This window comes from Pantherophis guttatus, chromosome 3, assembly GCF_059756535.1.
Source record: "Pantherophis guttatus breed Tessera chromosome 3, ASM5975653v1, whole genome shotgun sequence".
NCBI classification, from domain to species: Eukaryota; Metazoa; Chordata; class Lepidosauria; order Squamata; family Colubridae; genus Pantherophis; species Pantherophis guttatus.
Genome location: NC_142065.1, coordinates 57762652 through 57785029, shown reverse-complemented (window position 1 = coordinate 57785029; position 22378 = coordinate 57762652). Strand labels below are relative to the sequence as shown.

The 22378-nt window shown below is 39.7% G+C and overlaps 1 protein-coding gene across 2 annotated transcripts; it reads right to left on the bottom strand.

Annotated features, from left to right (window-relative positions):
- Positions 1-2772: 2772 nt before the first annotated feature.
- On the bottom strand, positions 2773-12028 carry PRDX1 (peroxiredoxin 1). 2 transcript variants are annotated; one of them, XM_034414936.3, is made up of 6 exons: positions 11967-12028; positions 9931-10047; positions 8214-8367; positions 7408-7530; positions 4219-4349; positions 2773-3253 (listed from the first exon to the last, which is right to left on the bottom strand). In XM_034414936.3, exons 2-6 carry the CDS (start codon positions 10034-10036, stop codon positions 3168-3170), a joined length of 600 nt encoding a protein of 199 aa, XP_034270827.1. In that variant the 5' UTR covers positions 10037-10047; positions 11967-12028; the 3' UTR covers positions 2773-3167. The 2 variants fall into 2 exon arrangements, with proteins under 2 accessions (XP_034270827.1, XP_034270826.1); XM_034414935.3 differs by having other exon boundaries at positions 11981-12028.
- Positions 12029-22378: the final 10350 nt, after the last annotated feature.

The window sequence follows — 22378 nt, the reverse complement described above, 5'->3', positions numbered from 1 at the left end:
TTGACTGACTGACTGACTGGCATAAATCATCAGTGGTGGTATTCAGCTGGTTCTATGCAGTTTGGTAGTGGCGATGGCAGGAGGCTCCGCCCACCCGCCCAGACATCATGTCTTTTTGATGCTCTGTGCATGCGCAGGTCTTGCACATATGCAGATGTGGAGCATGTAAGCGAAGCGTGCGCACATGCTCACATTTGCAAACCAGTAGCGAAGGTAAGTGAATACCACCACTGCGATGCATGGCTGTTGTAACCAAAAAGCACCTGTTAAGAGTTCTGTACATGTCCTTTGGATTTGGCTGGACTAAGTAGGCAAGTTGCTAAGTTTTTCAAAGCACTTTGCTGCCTGAGACAAAGCATAAAATTGTTCCAATGCTGCCTCCCCCACCCCTCCACTCAGATTAACAAGTAGCATCTTTTGTGAGAAGGATTCTTAGTGATATCCAGTCAGATCAGGTAAGCAAAAATATTTCGTTCCTACTGAGATACAAACTCAGGAGGAGTGGCTCAAGGAAGTTACCTGCTGCTTTTGTTCTGCTTAAGGCAGTCAGATCCACTGTGGATTTTTGTAGTCCACTGCATTTGGAAAGAAAGAGATTATAGAAGGCTGATCTAGTACAGGAACTTTTGTTGCCTTGATAGTTATCAAGTCTTGTATCATGTATCTGTACAGCTTTCAAAAAAATTTCATCTGATATGAGTAACAGGCTTCAAACATCACACTAAATCACACTGTATTACTCATGGTTTTTAATACGGTTCAAGTGGCTGGGTTCCCACATTGCCAAAAGGCATGGTTTAGAGTAACTGAGTCACAAACAGCTGGGTTACCCAGTGTTAGAACTATGCAAACCATATTATGGCCTAGAGTGGTGAATCAGTGACACACAGATTTTTCTAGGTTTATTTTCCTGGTAGTTCACTGCTCTGTAGTTGAATTAATGGGATATAAGAGACTTGGGCTATTTAAATGTAATTCTCAACTGTATTTATGAAACTAGGGGAAACTTTAAAAGGGACAGATAACAATGGTGAATTCTCCCTTTACGTATAGCTTATTTTCCTCTGTTCTTCTCTATGAATTGTTCTCAGATAAGCTCCAATAATGGAAATAAAATTTGATTTTATGGTCTGAAATCATATCACTCTAAAAATGCAAATACATGCCAATGCTGAATTTATTTTGACTGTAGAGTAGGGAAATGTTGATTGCTTTAGACTGAAATTGCAACCTGCTGCACTTCACATGGGCAGTTATAACCTCAAATAAAAAGTAACTGATGTAACATCGACACCCAAAATAAATCCAGCCTTGTTAAGTTTGCTTTGCTCTAATTCTATTACATCAAAATCTTGCTATATAGTACAAGATTAGCCTTTGTTATCTTTATTTTGAAGTACAAGATAGCCTTTAGTTTCATTTTTTAAACCATTTGCAGCTTCTTAAAAATAATTCTGGTATTATTCTACATGCTTGTTCAAAGTTCTTTTGAAGACAGGATAATCCAGCATCTTTTTTGTATTCCTGCACTTGAAAAGATACTGAAATTATGGTAGTAGGATATTATTTTTTTAAAGAATTCCAAGTTACAATGCCTATTCACTAGATTATTATTGCGCAAAATACATGGTTGCAAAAACTGCTAGTGATAGAATAGCTAATGTAACACTGATTAAAGGAGGCCTTTAGGCTCAATGTCATACTTGCAGCACACTGGACACAAATCTGACACATTTGTATACAATGCACTATAATAATCCAACCTACAATTCACAAGTCAGTGTATTGCCTGTATACAGAAAACTCACGTAAATTTAAATCAATCAAATGGTGCATGTAAAATAATCTTTGTAATGATATTAGCTTGAAGGTGACAATGGTTGATAGATGACTGAATGAGAAACAAAAGGACAGGTCTAGGCAGTAAGCAAATATCCACATATTAATAAAGTATTGTTCCCCCCTCCACTGGCAAGGAAGAGCATTGCATCTAAAAACGGTGTATCAGAGTGATGGCGAACCTTTTAAGACACCGAATGTCCAAACTGTGTGTGTGCACATGCCCAAATTTAAAAGCACGGGTATGCCCAAACGTCTACATGCAGGGTGCCTGCATGAACGTGTGCATGCATCGGCATGCACAAGAGCATGCGCACATGCGCAGCAGAGACCTGAAGAACAGCTGGACGGCGAGGCATCCAAACACCGGCAGCATGGCAAGAGATAAGTTATTTTTCTTTTGTGAGCTTGTTTCATCATTTGCAGGGAAAGAAATGCCACGGAGATCTGACCTGGGGCGATGGCGTACGTGCCAGCAGAGAGGGCTGCCACTTCTGGCACGCGTGCCATAGGTTTGCCATCACGGGCATATCAGAATCATACAGGCAATCCTCACCAGTAGCAATGAGGGATTGGCAAGTTTGTTGCTAAGCAGCAAAATAATTGTGACATCACATGGTCATGCCCTACCTATATCACTTTCAGCTGTGGTTATCAAGTGAGGAAGTCAAGCAACTTGCAACTTCCTGCCGGCTTTCCCATTGACTTTGCTTGTCAGACACAAGCTGCAAAGGGCACAAAAGGCAGTTGAGATTGCAGGATGCTCCAATAATTGCAAATGTGCATTGACTGCCAAGCTCTTGAATCATTATCATGTGACTTTGGGAGGGTGCAACAGTAGCAACTTTAAGGATTGTTTGCAACTCTTTGTTTTCAATGCCATTGCAAGTTCAAAGTTGCTGAATCAGCAGTCAACAAGCAAGGACTACTATGTTGTATCAGGATTGTTCGTATGTTTTTATTTTCAGAATAATTGATACATTTTCCCAGTTTTTCATAAAAGTTTAACAACAGTACAAAATACAAGAAAAGCCATTTGTTCCACATTTACCAGAGACAGTCACTAATATGCTAACAATTGTCAGCTATGTGCATGAGTACCAGGAGCAAATTCTCTACTTTGGCCAAGGTTAATAGACTAGATAGTTAAAATACGTCATTCTATAATCCCCTTATTCAGATCCACACGATCCAAAATAAAAGACTTATGAAATGAGGCAGTAAACCAATCAGTTCACAACATGGCTACTCTTTAAATAAGAAATGGCAAAGATTGCTCTGTCATATGTTACAGTACACCTTTTTTTTGTACAAAATACAATATACATTTATTTCTGTTTGGAGAAATACTCTTTACTCTGCTTGACATCTGGCTTGATAGTGTCACTTCCAGGTTGCCAACCAGCTGGGCACACTAAAGAAAATACATTTTAAGTTATTGGGTCATATTAAAAAAAAAAACTGAGTTGCATGTTCATAACTAGATCAATACCCACAACCTTGCAGAAAAGAAGAATTGCAGTTTACAGTATTATAATTGTATTGATTGGAAAAACCCTGTTGCATAGGCTAATTTGGGCCAATAGAGTTATTCTGACCATAAACTGCAATTTTTAGCAATACTAGAGATTGCATATCATAAGTATCATAGCTTACCATTATTCAGTATGATAGAATTTAATTATGTTACTGAATAAGTCACAAGCACCTGAGTTCATACACTACATTTTTCATAAACTGGGACATGTGGAATACCAGATCCATTCTTGAGACACCAAGAATCCCTTCTCATCACAACTGCTAAAAATCAGCAACATGGGCTTCTGATATTTTGAGATGGGAAAGATCAAATTCTAATAGGCCCTAAATATTAATGCTTAAAAATACTCAGAACCTCCTCCAAGGTAGAGGAGAGAGGAATAGAAAAGTTGAGCCTTCTCCAAGTGACATGGAAAACAAGCAGTAAGCTGATATTCTGATAATAAATTTATTTCATTTATTATGCAAATTACCTGTGGCATTCTGTGCTTCTAAACTTTGCACCGATTTTAGGGAATGTAAACTCCAACATATTTTTACAATGAATAAACTTATCCTCAACCTTTAAAGATTTTGTTTTTCATTGGAAGTCACTCCATCAAAGTTAGCCTAAAACTTGTACCACAAATGGATAAATCTTTTGTAAACAAAGCTTATATCTACGCACCCAACCTTATCAGCCTACATCTTAATCATAAAAATACAATCCAGGTGACAGCTGCAATCTATTTTTAATGTAAGGAAAAAGTGCTAGTATTCATATCTATGTAATTTACATAATTCTAAAAATTATGGGGGTTATGAGGCCAATACATTTTTAAAAAGTACAACTAATCTCACCTTCTCCATTTTTGTCTGTAAACTGAAAAGCTTGAACTAGCCTGAGTGTCTCATCAACTGAACGACCAACAGGCAGATCATTGATTGTGATCTGGCGCAAGATCCCCTTTTCATCAATGATAAAGAGGCCCCTAAAATAGAAAAAAAGGTCATTAAAAAAGTTAGGGGTTGTGCAAAAACACCAATTCAACTTTCTCTGAATTTATTTTTAGAATGCAATTCAAAGCAAATATCAAATATAAGGCACTCATTCCTGCATGTGCTATGTGAAACATGAGCTTCTTGCAGAATTCTTTAGCTTGAATAGTATTAGATAAGAAACATTAGGTGAGATAATGAACCTTGCCTAATATTATTCATCAAACTTGTATAGCTGCCCAACCCTAGAAGGCAGAGAACCAATTAAAATCATAATACAAACACTATTTAAAATAACAAACATTGAACCATCTAAAACTGACATTCATTCATCCATCAACCACCCTGCCAGAACTGTTTACATCAGTGGTGAAATCTAAAATTTGTTACTACCGGTTCTGCGGGCGTGGCTTGGTGGGGGGTGATGGTAATGTGACTGGGTGTGCGTGGTCATTTTTTTTTTTTTTTTACTTTTAAAAGCATTTTTTCTACAACCTCTTCGGTGAAGAGGTTGTAAAAAAATGCTTTCAAAAGGCTCTGACAATCCCAGCTGAGTTGCCTGATCGGCAGAGGCTTTTTTTCTTTTAAATGCCTCTGCCGACCAGGCAACTCAGCTGGGATCATCAGAAGCTTTTTTTTTTAACTTTTAAAAGCATTTTTTCCAGCCGAAGAGGTTGTAGAAAAATGCTTTAAAAAAACAAAACAAAAAAACAGCCTCTGATGATTGTGCGGCTCAGCTGGGCATGGGGGGGGGGCAGGGATTTTTGCTACCGGTTCTCCGAACCACCCGCCTCCATCGCTATCGGATTGGGCATTCCGGTCTGAACCGGGAGCATTTCACCCCTGGTTTACATCCTGGTCCCTACGCACCGGGGGGGGGGGGGGGGGGGGAAAGCCAGGCTTTCACAGCTTTCCTAAAAGCCAAAAGAATCAGCATCATCTGTATCTTGGGGTTAGGGGGCTGGGGTGAGGCTATTCTATAAAGGCAGGCACAATGACAGAGAATGGGCTGCCCACGAAAAGCATTTGAAAACATCTAGTTCAGAATACAGTAGCACAGAGTGTGTGTGTGTGTAGTGAGTGCATTCGAATACACTTTGGTAATAGTGGTGTTGTGTAACCTGTGCTGCTCTCAGTAGACTTGCAGGTGCAATTCCAGGTGGTGGTTGTCACTTTTAAAAACCTACATGGCCTGCGGCGAGGGTACTTGCAGAACTGCCTATCCCTGATAGTTCCTGCAATGCAGAGGATGGGCATGGATGAGTCCCCCTAGTGAAAGAATGTTGTCTGATGGGGGGGTGGGGTCTTAGAAACATGCTATTTACAGCATACTGGAATAGTCACTTGGGAGGTGACTAAGGCATGAGTGACATTAAGCACTTCCCCCAATTTAGGAAAGGGTACAACTGGCACACAATATATGTGCAAAGATCCCGAAAGATGGAAAAATCCTAGATATGGTGATACATGAGGGACCCTAAAATTCACAGTCACTCAGTCTTATTAGGGTTGAGCCAATGTTGATACTTCCCATCTAGCCCACCCGTGCCTGGCCATTGGAAAGCACCCTGAAGGCATCACAGACATTCTGGTTTGTTCCCCCAAACTGGCCAGGACAACCACTGAATAGAAGACAAAAAGTATCTTTACATCTAAGATTTATCAAGCATTTGACAAGTTTACATATATTACATATTACCTGAAAATTATCGGAATATCATTTTTTTCTCTATTATCACTTGTCAGTAGCTTTATATATATATATATATATATATATATATATATATATATATATATATATATATATATATATATATATATATATATATATATATATATATATATATATATATACACACACACACACACACACACACACACACACACACACACACATACATACACACTCAACTACGGTAAAAAGGGGATTAGTACGCATTCATAGCTTTATCCCCTGAGAATGTATCTAATTCCCTTTTAAAGTAATCAAAATTGGCAAACAACCTCCTGAGTTTGAAAGTAGTAAATTCCAGTTCCACATATTGTATAAAGAATTTGAAAAAGAGGCTATATTGAACCCAGTAATGTCACTACAACTCAACCAGCTATGAAAAACATTAGAACATGTTTTATTAGATTTTTGCTCTGCCTTTACTTTTTATCAGTTCAAGGTGGTGTACATATTTAATGCTCTTGCCTCCCATTTTTCACACAATCCCAAGAGAATGACTGGCCTCAAATCACCTAGCTGGCTTTCATGCTTAAAGGAAAAACTACAACTCATTCTTTCAGTTTTTATTTTTTTTTCCTGCTGAAACAAACAGAACTCTGAGCAAAGTTTCCTCATATTACGAAGGAATTAGTTTTCATTCCTTGTTTACATACATTACATACATTCCTTACATAACTAATTCTTCCTACAAAGGGAAGCAAGAATTCTTTTAAGTAGGGCCTATCTGAACTTGATAATGTACAGATTCATTGCAACTAGGTCAGGGGTCAGCAACCTGCGGCTCTGGAGCCGCATGTGGCTCTTTCAACCCTCTGCTGTGGCTCTCCGTCACTCAAAATATGCGTCACAGCCACCAATGTGCGACACCCTCTGGCACGCGATTTATTGAGCTTTTCAACCCCCGGTAGGCCAACCATGGATAAATCCAAGAAAAGAAAAGGTTTCAGAAGAAAACAGAATGTTTAATTCAACTACATATGCTAGTTTTGTGGCTGCTCAAGAAACAGTCAGGCACGGGAAGGGTTTTGTGGCTCCTGGTGTTTTCTTTTCTGTGGGAAACGGGTCCAAATGGCTCTTTGAGTGTTTAAGGTTGCAGACCCCTGAACTAGGTAAATGTAGCCTTGAAAACAGACTAAATGATGACTGCATTTAAACATAGGCATTGATATCTTAAAACCATGAACTATTGAAGATCAGCAAAATCTTTGTTCACACACCAACAATTCAATGTTAGTGAATTTAATTTAAAAAAATTATCTGAAGGGGGAAATAGGTTATCTGCTTGAAGAATACAAATCAGATGAAGATTGTTACATTACCTGTAAGAAATGCCTTCATCGTCTTTTAGTACACCATAATCCTTAGCAATTACACGTTTTGTGTCAGAAACCAGAGGAATGCGCATACTGCCTAGTCCACCCTGCTTTTTGGGAGTGTTGATCCTTTAAGAAAAGTTCAAGAAATTGGTAGTTTTCCAAATAAATACGTTTAAAATGATCAATCACAGCTGAAGCACAAATGTGCAAATGTAAAGTATTTTAGCAACTTTAACAATTGCAAAGAGGCAGCGATCCAAAACTATCCTCCTTAGTTTGAGTCTTTTGCAGATTACCAAATGTCAGTTCCCATTATAGGAATACAGTGGAAACTTTTTTGGTGGTGCAATCCAACTGCCCTTGTGCAATATAAATTGCCACAAAAATGCAACAGTTTCTTGGCGTTAATAGAGCTACTATGAGATGGCAGAAAAAAATGGCTCCATTTAGTGTAAGCTTTAACAGACTCTAAAATCTTTAAAGCTCCGCATAAGTAAGTTTGTGACAGTTATCCAGAGACTTGCTTCTTCTTCACTTATCAGTTTTGCAAGTTATTAAGTAGGAATTAGATTTTGTCTCTTCTACATATGAATTGCTTAGTACATGAAATGACATCAGAAATAAGTTAAAGCTTGCTGATGGGCAGTTGTTCATTTCACTTGCACCAATGTCTTCCACCTGTACCTTTTCATTAAGTGTAAACCACACTAAACTCAAAGGTTTTGATTTGAACAAAAACACACATGTTTCTACCATTATCAGAAAAAGCTCTTTGACAGGATGAAAGCCCCAAACCCAAAGATTCTTACCAGGCTAGATGGCAAAAGTGAGAATCAACAGAAGCACCAATCACCTCACAATTTATCTTCTTGAATTCATCAGAACGGTCACTGAATGAAATAATTTCAGTTGGGCAGACAAAGGTGAAATCAAGTGGATAGAAGAATAATACAACATATTTCCCTAGGAAAAAGTTGAAAAAGGTGGTCAATAGCATGGAAACATTTCTTTTATAGTCAAATTGATATAGTTACAGCAAGATATAATTACTAAGGTTGTACATGAAATGGAAAGTGTTTTGAAACCAAAACAAACCAATGTTCTACAAGTTCTGCCAGAACCATTTTGGATTTGCCATGTGGTGGCTGAAACAAAACTCAGTGGTCATCCAAGTCTTTGGTTCTGTCCTTATACTTTTCACTATCCTTGAGCAATTTCTGCTCTATATTAATGTATTAATCAGAACAAAACAGCCTCATTCCATTCAGAATTTGGACCAAAACTTCCAAAAACATGCATTTTAAGTCAGCCACAGATCATCCAAAAGCATGCATGGGATGCTTTTGCACATTCCTAGTACCAAATCCTGTATTCCAAAATTCAAATATTAGAGCAATTTTATGGCATCTCTGCAGATTTACTCATTGCTAAACAGCACAAAAGATATCTGGTACAACTGAGAATGCTATATAATTATCAAAAGTTCTCCTTACTACTAAGCAGCCATATTTGTGAGTGTTTCATACACAACTCTATAAAACAATAGCGGCCTATACTTAAAAACATGCAAGTTTCAACACAAAAATATCAAACTCCAGATAAAGTAGTGTATTCTTCCCTCACTAACCAATTATGCTACATACTTATCAATTGCCAGCATAATTCAGCTGCTGGCTATCAGCTGTAGTAACTACTTAAGGCCAAGATAAGTTAAAGCAAGTGTTATCAATATAGTGCCTCCCCACACACTTCAGTTCTCTGTTATCTCAAATTTCTTACTAATGTGCTGAAGGTCACAATGTTGCCAGATAACTTAATCTGGATTTATTCAGTGGGCTTCCATTTTCAATTAGTTCCTGGAAGCATCAGGTTCTTGTTTCTCCACTGCCAAACACTTAGCCGAGTCATAATTAGCACAGCATTTTGACACTGAGCAGCCCTTCCAACCACAATTAATATCAAGTAAAAGGGGAAGTGGGTTGTTTTGCTTTTGGGATTGTGCTTTTCCTGCCAAAGGCAGTAGAATATTGGCTCTCAGAGATGCTCTCCTGAAATCCAGCCTTGAGACCAAGTATAGTAGACAGGATGAAGTAAACCATATCTTTTTCTTTCCTTCCCCCTCTCTCCCTCTCCCTCCCCCTCTCTCTCTATATATGACAAAACCGATTGCTACAATTATCTCATGATTTGACTGGTGAGACAAGCACACCCCTTCTTCCATGTTACTTATATGCAAACTGCCTACTATATGCAGCTGGCTAATTTAGGCTTCAAGTAGACACCTCATCCATTTCCACTTTAACATCTTAAATATATGGTTTTATTTCTCATAATTTAAATGTTCCATGCCCATGCATAATGCATTTTGGTACAAACCAGTTGTGAGATGCTCAAACTGTATTTTTGCAACTTTAAACAGAAAATATTTCAGAAGCAAAGATCCTGTTTTTGGACCAAGATCCTATTTATCTACATAATGTTCTACAACACCACCTCTCCCAATCCAACAAGCTTTATTGGACTTACCTTTGTAGTCAGAAAGTTTAATATCTTTGAATTGCCCATCTGGCATTACTGCTGTGGCTTTGAAGTCTGGGGCTGGTTTCCCAATGAAAGCATTTCCGGAGGACATTGTGACTGAAGCTTAAGAGAGAGAGAGAAATGATTAGCAAATGTTTTGCTAGGTATCACCTGAAAGAGCACTGATAATGGCCAAGCTATTCAGAACCTCAGAAATTTTAGAAGCTGAAATTTAATGGCCTAAAAAATGGTCTTAAGTTTTTAAAAAATAATTCAAGTTAGAATTCACTTATTACCAATTACCCAAACTACAGATTATATGCTTTTGTTAATACAGATTTCCTGAATATAGGACAGCATTTTTTCTACATTTATCAACCATCAACTGGGATGAGAGTATGATCTAACAAACATATTTTATCTGGCTTAATACCTAAAATCAAAACTGTTCTTTATACAGTACACCCTTCTGCTAATCTTATGCAACTATAGATTTTGCAATCCCTAATCTTATCAAGCACAAGTTTCTGGCATATTTACCACAGATTTTGAGACCCAGCAAAAGCTAAGCATTGTAGACAAATAGTATTTGCAGATTCTCCTAACAATACCAATTCAATTTATATGTTCAAGTCATAATCTGCACCAAGTATAGAAAACACAACTAAATCGAAATTAGCTTTACTCAAAATGAACCACTTCAAGCCCCATAATTCTCAGGTGTGGAGGTATTGGCCAGGAAAGAAAATGTATGTAATATATATTACATACATTTTCTTTCCTGGCCAATGATTAGCTTAAATACTAGAACCTGGGGAATTAAGAGTACAATTTGACATAATCCAATGTATAACCAGCTTTTTTAAAAAAGTCCACATTTGCAACCTAGTGTTAGAAGAAATATCCTTCTGGGTTCAGCTCCAAGTGGGGAAAAAGACACTGGAAACATGAAGACTGCTTGGAAAGATGGTTTAATGGTGGACAGGATCACATGGTTTGAGTTCCTGAACAGAAAAAGGGGCCGAGATGCAGCGAGTCCCCGGGTTTTATGCCCTCTCTGGCTTTTTGCACATTTGTGCAAGCTAGCCATTTACATTCTAAAACAATACCTGAATATTAAAGCCAGAAAGTTTAAAGAAAAGTCCTAAAGGCAATCTTAAAACAATCCAAGTTCAGATGGGTTTACTCTGAGGGCATAGATTTCCTTTTCCCTTATGTAATTACCGAAAATTGAAACCCTTGAAGAGGAAGTTAGTTTATGAATTGGCTTTCACCATCCCACGGCTGTTGCAAAGTTTATGTCTCAAATTTCAAAGCGTTCAATGACATTTTTTTCTCCAATTCAGTTTGGAAAAATTGCAAACCCTTTTAAGCACGTTTTACCCTTAACTGCAAGCGCGAACGAACGAATTTGCACATCGCGCTAACCTCCGAATTGCTGAAACGTTACGTACCCGGCAAGTGAAACAGGCTAGATCGAAAACAAACCACTCTGGATCTTAAATTAGAGCGCAAACGGATCAAAATGCCTAGCAACCCTCAAGGAGCTCTAAGAAGCCCGAGTCGTCCGCTTCTAGCCAGAGCACCCGATCGTCTCTGGCAAAAGAAACTCGCCTTAACGGTCTCCTTGTTTAAATAGCCCATTGTAACCTCCGGCTGATTCAACCGCAACATCGTTAACAAGAAATGCAAAACCTTTAGAGGTGCAATGTAATGTAATGATCTAAGAGGCAGCGCAATCCGTGCCCGCCATACCGTGCAGGTAACCGTCTTTCGGTTGTTTCAACCAGATTTTTTTCTCTCTCTCTTCCGCCTCCGCCCAGGTTAAGCCAAGAGGCTGCGAGAAAGCCAAGCAAAAACTTCCAGCTAACTCAACATTGCTTTCATTATTTTTTTAAAAAAGTATCCCTGCTCCTCCAACATGCAATAAAATATCACCGAAAACTAAGGTTTGTTTCCCCCGCCTAACTTCCTTGGGGAGAAGCTGTTCCACAAATCCAGCCCCGGTTATGAAACGAACCTCCCGCCAACCCGGCTCTCACCCAGCTGCAGTTACCTAAAGAGAATGAAGAACAGACTCTTACGGACTCGACCAGTACAAACTAGAAAAGAAAGGCGAGTTACCTGCTTTTATACCGTCCGAAATCTCGCGATAGAAGTGACGCAAAGCCGGTAATCCTATCGGTTGGCTCCTTTTCCCGTTCTCTTCCCGCCCTTTTGCTAGGAGCTGCAGCGCCAGCATGACTTTGCAGATTTGCTTTTTCCACGGCGCTCGCCTTGGCTGATTGTCTAGCAAAGCATCAGATTGAAATTCGGAGTGATAAACGAATTAATAGAATTCAGGGCAGTCTGGCCGGCTTTTTGTGCTTTTTTTCCTGTTTGGAGGAAAGACCCCCCCCCTTCTCCGAATGGTTCTTTTGGCGCCCATATCAAAGATTGCTAATATTGCTCATAACAAGCCTTGCTAAGTAATTAGATGTCGCTCCATTACCACCAGCACCTTGTGTAATCAATGTACATCAAAAATGCCAAGTCATGACGAATCGGCCTTTTTCTAAATAAAAAGAGACATTTGTATTCCACATCAGACTCTTGGAAGAAATATCCTTCTGAGTTCAGCTCCAATTGGGGAAAAAGACACTGGAAATATGGAGACTGCTTGGAAAGATGGTTTAATGGTGGACAAGATCACATGGTTTGAGTTCCTGAACAGAAAAAGGGGCGAGATACAGCGAGTCCCCAGGTTTTATGCTTTCTCTGGCTTTGAACTTCCTGGGGCCCAGAAAGAGTATCTTGATTGGTTGTCAAACTCCCAGGGGGTGGGGGTCTTAGCTTGCCTTGCTGGCTGATGTAATCTTCCCAGGTGCCATGTGGTGAGTTTCTGTACTAGATGGGTCCCATTGTGTTAGTTTCTGTTGCTATTGTGTTGCAGATTATGGCCCATTAACAAAGGTGTGTGTGGGGGAGGCAGGAAGCTGCTTTGTCTTTAAAACATGTTTCTCCATTTCTCATCCAGGGAAATATAATATTCTGCCTTTTTAATATTTCCTAAAATATCTCATTCTTCCAGGAAAGGGGTGGGTTCCTACAAGACCAAAGGTGCCTTCTTTCAAAAGGTAACAGGACTTTCTTGTTTTGCTAGAAGACATTTCAGTTCTCATCCAGAAAGCTTGTTCAGTTCAGGCTGAATGGTGGAGAATGGAAGGATTTATATTCCTTGCGGTCATGTGGTCCTTAGCCTCCTTTCTGAGAACAGTTGAGGTCTCTTGGAGGTATATTTCTGCCTTCAGGGTCACCTGAATCCTTCCATTCACCACCATTCAATCACAACTGAACAAACTTCTTGGATGAGAAGCGAAATGACTTCTAGCAAAACAGGATAGTCCAAATGCTTTTTGAAAGAAAGCACTTTTGGAACAACCATGACCTAGGCGACTGAGAATCTCCATAGACATTACACATCCGCATTCTTACCCTGGTTTATAGTTAAGCATCTCAGAGAATTAACTGTGTTTAAGACCCAAGGCAATTTGTTTGGTCAGTTCAGGTGATAATGCTATCTTTATATTGAAAAATAGTGGATTGTGCTAATTTATCTCAATTGAATCATATTTTACTAAAATAACCAAACCAAACCTGTAGGAAGTTAGCACCCACCTCTTTCCTAGAAGAATGAAATATTTTAGGAAATATTAAAAAGGCAGAATATTACGTTTCCCTGGATGAGAAATGGAGAAGCATGTTTTAAAGATGAAGCAGCTCCCATCTTCGTGCCCCCCCAACCCTTTGTCAATGGGCCAGAGGCAGAAACTCAATTCCCTCCCATCTTTGTCAATGGACCATCATCTGCAACACAATAGGACCCATCTAGCAATAGAAACTCACCACATGGCATCTGGAAAGATTACACTAGCTAGCAAGTGTAATCTTGGCTAGCTAAGACCCCCACCCCCTGGGAGTCTGACAACCAATCAGGATACTCTTTCGGGGGCCCAGGAAGTTCAAAGCCAGAGAGGGCATAAAACCCAGGGACCGCTGCATCTCGACCCCTTTTTCTGTTCAGGAACTCAAACCATGTGATCCTGTCCACCATTAAGCCATCTTTCCAAGCAGTCTTCATGTTTCCAGTGTCTTTTCCCCCACTTGGAGCTGAACCCAGAAGGATATTTCTTCTAACACTAGGTTGCAGAGTGTGCTACCAGGGATCACACAACACGTACAAATTGGCAGTTATATTTAACCTTGAATATTTAAAATGGTATGCAAAATTGTTAAGTTGTTTAACCAACCATAGTAGCCAAATTCACATGAGCAAGCAATCTGACTTCTGGTGTCTAAAATATGTCTATTTTATGATCTATGTGGTGGGAGCATGGACATGGGAAACCTCAGCACTGAAGGATGAAATAAATTATAGGCTGACATCTTATATTCTGGTGATTTGAAATAAATTGGAATTACACACTTTCAGTCAGAAGATCATTCTATGTACTACTTGGAAAAGGAAATCAACAAATGAATGGTACTGCCTTCATAGTTGGAAAAAAATATAGCAAAGACAATATTTGGGTACCATGCAGTCAGTGACTCTTATCAATTAGACTTCTCAAAAACCCTTTGATATGACAGTTATTGAAGCGTATGCTTCAGATATTAATGCAAAAGAGGAGGAAGGCATTGATGAGTATTATGATCAAGTTCAATATGAAATTGACAGAATATGCAAATTTATGCTGCTTGTGATAGAGACTAGAATTCCAAGGTGGAAAAATATAAAATATAATTGGACTGGGAAACAAATTAACTAGGACAATGATATACCAGTTTATTTCCAGAATTTCCAGTTATTTATTGCTAACAAAATTTCTTTATTGCTAAGAATCAACCTAACTACAAGTAGTCCTTCACTTATGACAATAATTGGGACTGGAAATCCAGTTATCTTTACAGTCAGAAGTCGAGGTAACCTGTGAGTGAAAGTAATTTTCCAGCCTTCTCCACAGCAGTTGTTAAACCCATTTAAATTTGAAAAGTATCTTGAAACTTTTGTTGTAAAATGCAACAATTAGGCAACAGTATAGTCACATAATGACTATGCTGAACTAAACAAGTCAAGATCTCAACTAATCAGATCAGCAGGATACATTTTTATAAAGCTATAGCCATACATTCAGCTGTGGAATATGTAGGAAAGGGATATGGAAGATTCTCCCCAGTACATTGGGTGTCTACTCTCCTAGTACTTAAAAAAATGACAAAATTGTATCTTTTTTTTAACCAATATTTTAGTTTCTGTCTTAAGTAATTTTTATTTTTAATGGTTCAGTGGCTAAGACGCTGAGCTTGTCGATCGAAAGGTCGGCAGTTCAGCAGTTTGAATCCCTAGTGCAGGGGTCAGCAACCTGTAGTTTACATTACATACATTCCTTACATAACTAATTCTTCCTACAAAGGGAAGCAAGAATTCTTTTAATAGGGCCTATCTGAACTTGATAATGTACAGATTCATTGCAACTAGGTCAGGGGTCAGCAACCTGTGGCTCTGGAGCTGCATGTGGCTCTTTTACCCCTCTGCTGCAGCTCCCTGTCACTCAAAATATGCGTCACAACCACCAATGTGCGATACCTGCTGCACGTGATTTATTGAGTTTTTCAACCCCCGGTAGGCCAACCATGGATAAATCCAAGAAAAGTAAAGTTTCAGAAGAAAACTGAACATTTAATTCAACTACATATGCTAGTTTTGTGGCTGCTCAAGAAACAGTCAGGCACAGGAAGGATTTTGTGGCTTCTAGTGTTTTCTTTTCTGTGGGAAACGGGTCCAAATGGCTCTTTGAGTGTTTAAGGTTGCAGACCCCTGCCCTAGTGCCATGTAACAGGGTGAGCTCCTGTTACTTGTCCCAATTTCTGCCAACCTAGCAGTTCGAAAGGACGTAAAAAAATGCAAGTAGAAAAATAGAGACCACCTTTGGTGGGAAGGTAACAGCCTTCTGTGCGCCTTTGGCGTTTAGTCATGCCAGCCACATAATCATGGAGACGTCTTCGGACAGCACTGGCTCTTTGGCTTTGAAACGGAGATGAGCACTGGGCCCCTAGAGTCTGGAACACTAGCACATATGTGCTAGGGGAACCTTTACCTTTAACTATGGATTTTTGTCTTTTATTTGTTGTTATAAATTGCCTTATGTTTTAGTATAAACAGAAGAGTGCATACCATTATGCACATTCCACGAAGTATATACAGTCAGTAAAAATAAATAAGCTATATAACGTGGTTTAGAAACCAAAATGGGTAGCACAGTAAAGTTTTTTTCCTATTGCTGAATTAAATTGCAATTTTCTGATCTTGAGCCAGCCAAAAATTATGCTACCATAAAATATTACATTCCTACTACTAATCCCTATCTGACATTCATTGCCTTTGTTTGGGCATGTTTGTGCACTATGCCATTCTTATTTTGTATATGTGTATGTTATGCAAAGCAATTAGTTTCATCCTCTGAATTTGTCATCCTCTCTTATTTCTAAGTGTCACCAATGAGCACAAAACTGCTAACAATTAGGAGAGTATAGGTTTGGATAGGTGACTTTACCCACTCCTGCCTCTGTACAGTAAAACAAGAGAACTAGGATCTTCTTGCCAAATTTACAAGTTTCCTGAAACTTTAGTAGACTTGTGCAGCTTTGAATTAAATCAAGGTTTGGGGGTTGTGGAACAGCTCTTCAGCAGGCTTGTTAGGTGTTTCAAATAACTGTTTTCCCTGTTTTCAGAGCATGCTAGTCTGAAAACTCAGCAGCTCCCCAGCTCTTTCTATGAGAAAGAGTGGTGTAAAAAAGTGTCTGGGCCTCAGATGGAAGAAATATCTATATCAGCCTGCAGTGGCTAATAGACCCTAGGTAAATCCAATCCCATATGATTTATCTGACAGTACTACCAACTGTCTGAGGAATGAAGTCTATGAGATTTGACACACCTGGGAACTGCTACTGGGTACTCTTAGCCTAAGAAGAAAACACTACTGTTAACACCAGTATAGCAAATAATGACTTAGGTTTGTCTCATGCATTAGATAAGGACAGAATGAAGGTAGCATCACAGGAACATGGCATAAGAAAGACAATTCCTTTATTAAATTTATGTGAAGAAAGGCCCTAAAATGAAATCAAGCAAACCATATTAAAGTGCAATACAAACTACTTTATGAGTAGCACATATGTGTGAGGGGAATCTTTACCTGTGATGAAAATGGGAGTTTTCATATAAGATATTTGTGTATCCCCACACATGCACCCTGCCCCTGCATGTGTGCGTGCGCCTGCATGCGCCACCCATGCATGCACATGCCCCACACATGCGCATCCATCTCCATGCCTGCACATGTGCCCCCTGCATGCACCCCACGCCTGCACATGCACCCCCGCACATGCCCCACCCCCCCGCACATGCGTAACAGAGACCCAAAGACCAATTGGCTGGCGAGAGGTGTGTACACATGCGCAACAAAGCTGAATTGAGGCAACGGCTCACGTGCCCACAGAGAGGGTGTTGCATGCCACCTCTGGCATGCGTGCCATAGGTTCACCATCATGGCTCTATAGGATCCAATCTGAGTCAATCACTGGGACCACTGGAATCCTTTAAATTCCTTGAGATTTTGCAATATCCTTCCCCTGCCACACCTACCAAGCCACGCCCATAGAACCAGTAGGGAAAAATTTTGAATTTCACCCCTACAGCCGTGGATAGAAAAACATTACAGAGGGTGGTGAGCACAGCACAAAACATCGTGGGCTGTCCCTGATACCACTAGATGAGATCATTATGGCTCGTTACCTTAGAAGAGTGAGGAAAATTTTCAAGGATGACTCTCACCGTGGTCACCACATCTTTACCCTCCTACCATCAGGATGGAGATATAGAAGTATAGCAAACCGCACAAACAGGCTGAAGAACAGTTTTTATCCGTGGGCTGTCAGACTCCTGAATGAGAAATAACATCATAACTACGTAGTATGATGGACTGCAGGGCCTGCGCAATATGTAACATTCACATGCAATAGGATTGGGTGTTTTGTTAATATGATTTATTGGGTTAGGGATTTTCTGTCTTCACTGTGAGTTGTATTGTGTGTGGGGGGGGTGCACTGAGGGAGCTCAACCAATCTTATTGTACATATGTTGTGCACTGACAATAAAGAGTTGAATTTGAATTTGACCAGAGGTTTATTCTGCCAAGCTTTTGGACTCATGGTGGGGCCCATCCTCGTGGAACTTTTATATCTCCTGAACGTGTGCATTGGACTGTTTTACATGTTGTATTTATATGGTGCCTGGTTTATTTTCCTATAGATGATGCAATTCAACAATTATGGTATGCGTTTAATGATACTTGAATCAGATTTTGCTCTTAGCATCCATCAGTGGGGTTAGTTTAAGGTTCAGCGTGGAATGAAAACTCTGAAGTACTTATTTTTCCTGTATTAAATTTTCCTTACTTGTTCTTCAATTTATTTTCCTACTCAACTTTTCTTTCCCCTGGGTCATGTCTCATTTGCTGTGATCATAACAGGTATACAACACTATTGAGGCATAACGATGTGAAAGGCAAACTGGGATTTGCTTCTCTACATTTCAGAGATATGGATTTGGGCCAAATGCATGGAGCAACAGTTATGGTAGCCTGAGAGTACAATAATAAATCATTTCGGAAACAAACAACACCTGCCCAAATCCCAGTTGCCTTTATGATTCTGCTAGTATTTCTATAAACATAAGCATACAAATTCAATCAATGGTGGAAATATTATGACCAAAAATCTTGTTAATAAAACAGCAGTAGAATAAAAAAAAAGGATTAACATTAAACAAATCAGGAGGCTGAACAAGCTATATAGTGTATTATTGGAGTGTTTACACAAAAATAAGATATACTGTATGACATTAAGTGATTCTTAGTTCCAAAGAAGTATACACAGGAGTTGAAAAAAGTAATATTGTTGGAAGCAAATTGAAATGCTTTTGCCCTGAATCAGCAAGACTCTTTTTATGGATTGTGTTGCAATATTTAAGTTTCTGGAAATAAATAATTTTTAAAATATAATACAGAATATGTTACCTGATCTTTGTGGCTAATGTTTAACTTTAATATAAATTAGATAAATTGCAAAACTTAAAGAGATACATTAATCAATAACAATTAATTTCAAAGTCCACCTAGTCCTAGACTATGCCAAGAAGTATGTGAAATATTGCCACATTGCTAGGTGCATGCACTCAATGCTATAATTTACTTAACTGTAATTTACGGAATAAACCACAACTGACTGCATAACATGAGTCCAAATGCAATGATAATGATAAACAAATCACATTATTGTGTGTTAACTATATTGTGTAAATTAAACCAAAATAAAGATCTATGAAATAAATATGTTTCCTGTGATTAAGAATATGCAAAACTGTGTTCCATTCCCAGAATGCTCCATTTCTCCCAACCCAGTATGGGCTAATCTGAACATTTTGAGCTAGTTGGCCACTTCCAGAAAAACAGTTCATGGTAATCTGGATGTGGTTGTCCCCATCTCCTCTTTCCACTCCAGAATGCTGAGGTAGGAAAGTTCTAACAGAAAAATGATGTGGTGAGGCATTATCAGTATTAAAATATTGTCCAGAAAGTTCATAAAGATTTGAACAGAAATAATAATGGCTATCCAGTTTGGTGTGTAGCAGTTAGAGGACTGGAGAAATCAAGATTAATTCAGCCACTAATTATGAAGTTAAGCTGTTGGTTTCAGCTCCGAGCTTGGCAATTTGATTGCAAACATTTCATCACCATTGAAGGAGACATTGTCAGTGCTTTCAGACAACTCAAAACACACCGACGATGTCTCCTCGAATGGTGACAAAACATTTGCAACCAAATTGCCAAGCTTGGAGCTCAAACCAACAGCCTAACTACCAACCCGAGCTACTAATATTAACACACACTAATTATGAAGTTCTTTGGAGTCTGATTCATAGCCACAATAATAAGCAATCTACCCAGGCTACTGAGCAACACATGAATATCATCATCTTTCCTTCCCATCCCACACCTCACATTCTTTATAGTTGTCTAACAATCAGCCAATGCTGATTGAAATAATAGCTGTAAATTACAAGATCTGAAGACCCCAAAGGGTGACAGTTTTTCTACATTTGATGATTGGTAACTTTAACAAGCTTTATTCATTTAAAAATATTTATGGTTATTATTTAGCATTTTGTAAGAACTCAGTTGAGAATAGCAGAACTCTACCATGATGTGTACTTTAAGTCGCTCACAGTCATGAACCTAAGTCTGTGCATAATTGCCTGTTAAAATACCTAAGTAGATAATTTGTAAAATAAAAAATGACTGGACATTTTTATAAAATCAGTGATGATGTTAATACGTCATACTAACCAATGGCTAAGTTTACTTTACTTAATTTAATTGGCTGTGTTTATGGAACATGCCTAATTTTAAGTCCACAGGATGGGTTTGCGTAACATGCTAGGTTAAAATGTGATTACAGGTAGCTAATTTGCCTTTGCAAACAAAACCACACTTTTAAAATTAAGAACATACAACACAGAAACAAAGGGCTGGAAGGGGCCTCGGAGGTTTATTAGTCCAACCTTTGCTCAAGGGAGAAGACTGTAGTTCAAGGGAGGGACTTTGCTCAAGGGAGAAGACCCAGTGAAATGATTGTCCAGTCTAATTTTGAAAACCTCCAATGATGGAGGACCCACAATTCCAGGCTACTACACTGATTTAATTGTTCAGTCAGAAAATTCCTCCTTACTTCTAGGTTGAATCTCTCTTTAACCAGGCTCCTCTGTCCTAGTCCTATTAGATCTCTCAGCGGCTTTTGATACCATCGACCATGGTATCATGCTGCAGTGGTTGAGGGGGTTAGGACTAGGGGGCACCGTTTTGCAGTGGTTCTCCTCCTTCCTCTCCGACCGCTCGCAGTTTGTGTTGGCAGGGGGGCAGAGGTCGACCTCGAGGCATCTCGCATGGGGAGTGCCGCAAGGGTCGGTCCTCTCGCCCCTTCTGTTCAACATTTATGTGAAGCCACTGGGAGAGATCATCCGTGGTTTTGGGGTGAAGTGTCATCTGTACACTGATGATACTCAGCTGTACATCTCCACCCCAGACCACTCCAACGATGCCCTTGATGTGATGTCTCACTGCCTGGAGGCCGTGCGGGTCTGGATGGGGAGGAACAGGCTCAGACTCAACCCTTCCAAGACCGAGTGGTTGTGGTTTCCGGCGTCCCGATATAGTCAGCAGGTGCCATCGCTGATTATTGGGGGTGAATCTTTGCCCCCCACAGAGAGGGCTCGCAATCTGGGTGTCCTCCTGAATGCACAGCTGTCTTTAGAAGAGCATATGACGGCCGTGGCCAGGGGGGCCTTCTATCAGGTTCGCCTGATTCGCCAGTTGCAGCCCTTTCTGGACCGGGACGCCCTGCACACAGTCACTCACGCCCTTGTTACCTCCCGGTTGGACTATTGTAATGCTCTCTACATGGGGCTCCCCTTGAAGAGCACTCAGAGGCTCCAACTGGTCCAGAATGCGGCCGCTTGGGTGGTTATGGGTGCAACTCGTTGCGCCCACATGACACCCCTCCTGCGTGAGCTGCACTGGCTCCCAGTGGTCTTCCGGGTGCAATTCAAGGTGTTGGTCACCACCTTTAAAGCGCTCTATGGCACAGGACCCAGGTACCTTCGAGACCGTCTTCTGCCACCAATAGCCTCCCACCGGCCAGTCCGCTCCCACAGAGAGGGTCTCCTCAGGGTGCCATCGGCCAAGTCATGTCGGCTGGCGACACCCAGGGGGAGGGCCTTCTCTGTGGGAGCCCCAGTCCTGTGGAATGAACTGCCCCCGGAAATGCGTAAGATCTCTGACCTCCGGGTATTTCGCTGCGCACTCAAGACCCTGTTGTTCCGCCAGGCTGGGTTAGCAACATAATTTTAAATTGGATGTTTTAAATTTTTGGGGTTTTAAATTAAGCCAAATTTATTTAATATTTTTAAATTATTTTAAATTGATGTTTATCATGTTTTTAAATAGGCTGTACACCGCCCTGAGTCCTTCGGGAGAAGGGCGGTATAGAAATAAAATTATTATTATTATTATTATTATTATTATTATTATTATTATTATTATTATTATTATTATTATTATTATTATTATTATTATTATTATTATTTAACCAACTTCCACCCATTACTTCTTGCCCAGTGCTCAGGTACTTTGGAGCATAATTCAGTCCCTTCTCTGTGACAGCCCCTCAAGTTTTGGGAGAGGGTTATCAACCCTTCTCTTCGATAGACTAGACATATCTAGCTCAACAGTTCATCATACGATTTTGCCTCTTCTCAAACAAGAAATTTAAACAGAGGCTTGAATAAAATAGCATTTAA